The 7,044-nt window shown below is 58.5% G+C and overlaps 1 protein-coding gene across 1 annotated transcript; it reads right to left on the minus strand.

The window, feature by feature from the left end:
• Window positions 1–244: 244 nt before the first annotated feature.
• On the minus strand, window positions 245–2,801 carry SP8 (Sp8 transcription factor). Its single transcript, XM_063323901.1, has 2 exons — window positions 2,764–2,801; window positions 245–1,729 (listed from the first exon to the last, which is right to left on the minus strand). Exons 1-2 carry the CDS (start codon window positions 2,782–2,784, stop codon window positions 245–247), a joined length of 1,506 nt encoding a protein of 501 aa, XP_063179971.1. The 5' UTR covers window positions 2,785–2,801.
• Between the last annotated feature and the right edge of the window lie 4,243 nt (window positions 2,802–7,044).

The raw sequence follows: 7,044 nt of genomic DNA on the forward strand, positions 1-7,044 counted from the left end.
CGTCCCTCGCCCCGTGCCCAGACGCTCCTCTGGCCCCCGTCGCGGGGGTTGCGCGGCCCGGCCGCACCGTCCAGCCCGTGTGGGGCTCCGGGCGGGCAGGGGGACGTCCGCGGGGGACTGAGCGCGGTCCCTGCGGAGCCGCGCCGGCTACTTACGTGTCCGCGTCCCCGCCGCGGGGCTGCGCGCCCGGAGGGGGGCGGCGGCGGGGCGGGGGGAGGCGGTGGCAGCCCCGCGCCCCCGCCCGTCACTCCAGGCCGTTGCGGTGGCCGGGTTCGGGGGGCGGCAGCAGCTCCGGGGAGTGGCAGGGCGGGCTGCCGGCCGCGCTGTGCTCGCTGTCGGTGTCGCTGCCTTTCTTGCCGCCGGGACCGGGGCCGGGGCCGCCGCCGCCGGGGCCGCCGGCGCCGCCGGGGCCGCTGTGGGTCTTGACGTGCTTGCTGAGGTGGTCGCTGCGCATGAAGCGCTTGTTGCAGACGGGGCAGGCGAAACGCTTCTCGCCCGTGTGGGTCCGCAGGTGCCGCTGCAGCTCGTCGGAGCGGGTGAAGCGCTTGCCGCAGAAGAGCCAGTTGCAGACGAAGGGCCGCTCGCCCGTGTGCCAGCGCAGGTGGGCCTTCAGGTGCGAGGTCTTGCCGTAGACCTTGCCGCAGCCGGGGATGTGGCAGCTGTGCAGCCCCTTGCGCCGCAGGCTGGCCCCCGCCGGCCCCAGCCGCTCGGCCTCCTGGCAGTTGGGGCAGTCGCAGGTGGCGCGGCCCGAGTAGCGGCGGGCGGAGGAGCGCGGCGAGGCGGCCAGCGGCGCGGCGGGGCCGCCGCCCAGCATGGAGCCCCCGGCGCCTGCCAGCGGCGAGGGGGCCGAGTCCGGGTAGGAGCCGGGCAGCACCGGCTTAAATCCGTCCATGAGGTGCTGCCCGGCGGGGCTGAGGAGGTGCGAGGAGGCGCCGCTGCTGAAGGCCGAGTGGCCCAGGCCCGAGTAATCCGAGTTGTAGCCGCCCAGCGGCGAGTGGAGCGAGGTCTGGAGCCCGCCGGCCGCCGGGTGCAGCGAGCCGGGCAGCGCGGCCGCCCCGTTGGGGCTCTGCACGTCGATCCAGCCGGCGCCCACGTCCCACCAGCTGGAGGCGCCCGCCGAGCCCACCTCGCCGGCGGCCAGCCCCGGGTGCGAGGGCTTGAACCAGGACTCGTAGGGGTGCGCCATGCCCACCCGCGGGTAGATGCCCTGGAGCCCCTCCACCGACGTGTGCACCTTGGAGATGAAGACGGGCTGGTGCGCCGCCGCCTCCTGCCCCGCCGCCCCGCCGCCGCCCCCTCCGCCGCCGCCGCCGCCGCCGGCGCTGCCCGGCGCCTGGAAGACGGAGTAGTCGTTGGCGAAGGGCGAGCTGGCGGCCGCCGCGCTGCTGGAGGTGAGGGAGAAGGCGCTGGAGCCCGGCGAGCCGCCGCAGCTGAACGAGTCCGAGACGAGGGCTGCCGCCGCCGCCGCCGCCGCTGCCGCCGCCGCCGCCGCCGAGGAGCCGTTCCGCGCCGCGCCCGCCACGCCGAAGCCCGGGAGGCCGGAGCCCACGGCGCCGCAGCTGCCCGCCGAGGACGAGGAAGAGGAGGAGGAGCGTTTCCAGGGGTGGAAGCCTTTGCCGAAGGAGGACGCGCTGTCCGAGAGGGCGGACGGCGAGGGGCTGGGGCTGCCGATCTTGTTGCAGGTCGCGGCGAGCATGGCCAGCGGCGTGGAGCCTACCCGCGGTTCCTCCTGCGGGCACAGAGGGGAGAGGGCCGCCCCGCCGGCGTCAGGGACGGAGCGGCCCCGCCGCCGCCGCCCGCCGCCCCGCGCCCGGCCCCGCTCCGCACCGCTCCGCCGCCCGGCCCCGGGCGCAAAGTTTCGCGACTCCCGCGGGAGGATCCCTTCGTCGGCGCCTTCGGCACCGCGGATCTGCCTTCAAGCGCCTTCCGAGGCTTTTTTATTTTTTTTTTTTCCACTATCCAAGCCTCCTCCCACGGAGGAGCTCGGGAAGGGTTAAAAAAGGGGGGGAAAAAAGAGAGGGGGAAAAAGTTGCGTCTGTTACCGTAGCTTAAAAGATGCCCCCGGCACGGCGGCAGCTACGTTTCAGTCTGTTCCCTTTCCCCGGGACCTGGCCGGTCCCCGTCCCTCAGGCTAGTAAGACTGTTTTCTTAAATATAGAATTGCAGGATTATCAATTTACTCCTTTAAAAAAAAAACTTCCTTAAAAAAATTTTTTTCAAAGCTTCATTTACGTACCAACGATAATTAAATATATATACAAATTTAACATATGTACATATGTATGTATACACAAGTTCAACGTACCTGCTGGACACGGCGGGCTGTGTTATTTTAAAGGGAAATAAAAAGCCACAATCTCTTGCAAATTAGAAATTGCACACGAAAAACGATAGTGCTGGGTTTGGGTTGTTTTTTTTTTTCCTTCCAGCAGTCACATGTAAAGAAGAAAGGCCACTTCTCCGGGGGCACAGGAACAGCACAGCCCAGGCGCTGTAGGTTGTTTCTACAAATGCCCTTAAAACCTTTTTCCTGCTCACTGAAAAGTGACTCTGCCCCCTTTTCCCCCTCTCGCTCTTTCTTTTCTCCTAAACTCACTTGTACTTAAGTTAAAAAAAAAAAAAAAAAGAAAAAAAAAGAAAAAAAAAAAGGCTGAATAGAGGAGACTGATAGCCCCGGTCAAGACAGGGGTTATTTTAACCCCCTCCAATCGACAATAAAAAGAAACTAATTAAACCAGCAAGAGAAAAAATCCTTAGACTCACCCCTAGAAGTGAAGTTGCCATCACACAAAAGTGCCCTCCTCTCAGAGGATCTTTTTTATATTGATAAATCAGAGGCAGTGTTTTTTTTAGAGGTGTGCAATACAATGATCAGTTCCGCCCATTCCACCACAATTGTAGCTCCCTCGCCGGCTTTGAAGTGCCGCTGAGCCGCCGCCAGCCAATCCCCGGCCCCGCCGCCTCGCTCGACGACGTGACTGCGTGAGGTCATCAGCGCCGTCGAGCCCCGCCATCGGCGGGGCTCGACGGCGCTGATGACCTCACGCAGTCACGTCGTCGCGCGGCGCGGGCCACCGTCCCGGTCCCGGTCCCGGTCCGCAGTGGCCCCTCGTCCCGGGTCGGGCTGCTTCGTCCCGGCCGCCCCCTTCCATCCCCCGTCCCTCCGCCCCTTGCGCGTAATTTGACAACAGGTTATTTTTTTTTCCCCACCGTTTTACTTTTTTTTTTTTTTTGGGGGGGGGGGGGGGGGCCCGGATTTTTATATCATCATCTCAGCGTTCCTCTTATTATCGCAACGACGGGCGAGTGCGGGAGCAGCCCGTTTCTCCGCGGGGTCCCCGTCCCCCCACCCCCCCACCCCGCTCCCCTCGGCACCGTCCTCCGTCTCCCGTTTCTTTCGCTACTTTTCGCTGCAATGGAGGCGGGGGGGGGGGGGGGGAAACAATTCAGGAGACTGCTGGCTGCTGTCGCCCCGTGTCGTGCCCCCCCGCCTCGCAGACCTGCTGGGGCCACCCCGGCCCGGCCCCGCTCGCCCAGGTGCTCTCCCCGCCCCCCCCCCTCCCCCCCCGCGGGTTTTCCGCAGCAACGTCCTCACGGAGATTCGCTTCGTGGGGGCTGTTTGTCTCCTTCTCTCGGCCTCGGTTTTGACCCGTTTCCGTGTCGTGGGGATATTGACTGTACATCATATCTATTGATCAAGGGGGTAACGTACATTATCATACTTTGAAGTAAGAGTGAAGTAAATTAATGAACTGCTTTCTTTCTCTGAAGGCTGACGGTTACCATAAATGTCGCGTTTCTCTCTGCGAGCTGCTCTGAATGATTTTAGCCTGTTGAGAAGGCGTGACAGGCCAGCCCAGAAGGAGGAAGGGGTGGGGGAAGGAGGGAACTCCGTTTAACAAATAAAAAAGAATTAACTTCATTGCTTTGGTCTCCTTCTATAATGATATTCATTTTACAGACCTAATGCACACTTGTTTAAATTTCGGGTTTAATTTAATCAATACTATCACCCGCGAAGAGGGGAAGAACATTTCCCGGAGATACTCCCTTGTATGAATGCTTATTAACTTTTTATCTCTACTTCCTTTATCTGCTGGAGGTGGGGAGGAACTATTAAGACATAGATCAGAAAGCGTAAGAGCAAAACAAGCATCGTGAGCATTAGATTTTAGAGGAACAGAAAATCGCATTTTGTGGTGTGCCAGGTTAGGTAAAAAGATCGACACGCATTCCTTTCAGCCCCAGAAAGTCTGAGAGACTTTGCCATCCACCGGGGAAGGAGAAGGCGTTAGTGATATATCTCTTTTTAGGAGAGCCTCGCCGGGTGGCTCTTCCATTCGCATCCGTATTTTGTCTGCATTTGTCTGCCCAACGGAAACGTGTCCTTTCTTGATCTTTTTCGTGTTTGTTGGTTCCGATGCTTGCCCCGACTCCTTTGATTTGGGGCCGAAAGTCCTTAATTTTCAGTGCACTTTGCCTTTAAAAAGCACCGCGTTGGAAATTATGAAAAACTCGTTGTAAAAATAGCCGTGGGAGTTTCTACAAGGGAACTCAACAGAGAGGGAGGAAAAAAGGCAAATACATCAGAACCGAATAGAAATCACAAAACTCCTGTCAGTGGCATCCTCCTGCTACACTGATAATTTCCCTGAAACTGGAAAAGCAGCAGCTTCTGAACTTTGAGAGCGGTGAGCTGATCTTTACTGAATTCGCCACGGAAACATCTGTAACCTTCCCCCTTTGTATACATTGCCTGCTGGGCAAAGGATTTAAGGAAGCTTACAATTTTGTTTGCATTTGCGTTATTGACCACTGCACTTAAGGGTGCAGTACATCAACATAATATGCAGGTGGGGGCGGGGAGGGGGGAAGCCAGCAAGAAGAGGTTTTCCCGAAATTAATTAAAACTTTTTTTTTTTTTTCCTGCATTTGAAGTTTAATGTACGGGAGTAGATAAATGTTCGTGCTGTTTCTTGAAAACCTGTGGGATCCACTCTCAATAAAGCTAAAATCTATTAGCATTCTGTATGCATCTGCAGCATAAATTTCATTTGAATTTCAAATTTAATAAACCAGGAGGTTTTTAATCATCCCTGGTTTTATTTGTTTGATATTAACATGCTTATTGACCGGGTCTGTTGACCAGTTTGATCATTACAGGACAGCAAAAAGTTAATTAAAACGACCACAGCTCCTTAATCATATCATCTGTCTCATCCATGTCGCTCCCTTTATTACAGGCTATGATGGATAGTCTCCCAGATTAATTTCTCTGTTTCTTCGATTTGGACAACAGCTTTTGGGACCTAATTTACATCCTGGGAACAACTTGCTCAAGTCTACCTAACATCTTGTGTCTACAATATACATTAGCAATCTCGGAACTTTAGCCACAAGGATAGCCGTCGCTAACCTTTCCGAGGGAAAGCGGGGAGAGCGAGGGGGGGGATTTTCCTCGGAGAAAACCTCCGCGCCGAGGGAGCAGCCAGAGGGATGGATGGATCGCTCTTCCCGGGTTCCTCGCATGTCCACGGGCAGCTCTACCGCGGTGCGGGTTGCTCTTTGGGGGAAAAAAAGAGGGTTGTGCCATTCGAGAAGGCATAAACTGGAAAGATGAAAAGGATTGCTGACCACGCCGTAGGATGAGTGTCAATATTGGCGAGGGAGAGCATTTCATACCACCCTTGCGCCAATTTACGGGCACACAGGTTAGAGACTGACCCACCAGACCAGCGGCTGCCCCCGTCCAGCGGCTTTTCTCCGGCTCTGCTCCGCTCCCGGGCTCTGCACGGAGAAAAGCCGCTGGACGGGGGCCTTGCCCTGGCCCTCCCCGGGCTCCGTTCCGCCCCGGGCTTGCCCCCCGGGGAGGTGAGGTCCAGGAGGTGTCCCCTCCGCCTGACACCTTCCCCCTAAAAGCTGTCACCTGGCAGATTTACCGAGGGGGTGACACCCAACTCTCCGGGCGCAGGAGGGGAAAAAGGGGGGAATAGCAGGGAAACGAAACAAAACAGCCACCAGACAGAAGGGACCGTGCGATGCCTGGCGGTCACTGAGCAAAAGGGGTGATTAATGTCGTTCTTTAACCTCCGTTCGCACCTCTGCGTTGCTTGAGGTTTACCTGGGACGTTTCCCACACTGCGGAATTTCGTTGACCGGGGACTCCCCGTCGGGCACCTATCGCTATGTTGGTTACCGGCATTATTTCTTCCATCAGTGCAAAATGATGTATTCCAGGTACCCGCTCACCCTGCCGGGCTCCCCGTCCCGCGTTTCCCAGCCCGGCGGCCGCCTCAGCGCACAGCGTTGCGCGGCCTGCCCTCTCCCCCGCGCAGGCAAGGGGGGAGATGACGCCCCGGCACAACCCGGGGCTCATCGCTGAGCCACTTTGGCGAGGGCACACGCCGACCTGCCCCGCTCGCAGCCGCCGGAGGGGGAGTCACATCGGTGGCTTTCGGCATTTATTTGTTTATTTGTCTGGGCCTGTGTCAAAAAAGAAAAAAGAAAAAAAAAAAAAAAAAGACAAGCTGGCTGCGCCTCGGAAAGGTCCCTGTAATTAGATTAGCCCGGGAAGACGCCGTGCACATGCTGGTGCGTGCGTGCCTGGGGAGGGAGAGGAAGAAGCACCTTCACACCCACCCCGGTTACATTGCCGGTGTGCGCCCGATCTCCTCCTTCTTCTCCCCTTTTTCTCCCTGCCCCCCCCCCCTCCCCCCCCCCCCCCCCAGCCCCCGTCCGTCTTCCCTCGCCCCCCCGATATGTTATGGCTGTGCCCGCATCGGCGGTTCCTAGGCGGTCATGTAAGTACCGGGAGGCGCCGGAGGGGAGATGGAGCTCCCAGGCTGGGCGCGCCGGCACCCGGCGGGGCAGAGCGCGGAGCCCCCGCCGCCGGCTGCGGAGCCGGGCGCTTCGGTCCTTCCGAGAACAGATTTGTTTAAGCTGCTTTCTGGCTTTTTTTTTGTTTGGGTTTTTTTTTCCCCCCTATTATATATCACTTTCTCCCAGGCACCACTTACAGTTAAAAACTACTAAATTCTTCTCCTC

Source organism: Chroicocephalus ridibundus, chromosome 2 (genome assembly GCF_963924245.1).
Source record: "Chroicocephalus ridibundus chromosome 2, bChrRid1.1, whole genome shotgun sequence".
In the NCBI taxonomy this organism is placed as follows: Eukaryota; Metazoa; Chordata; class Aves; order Charadriiformes; family Laridae; genus Chroicocephalus; species Chroicocephalus ridibundus.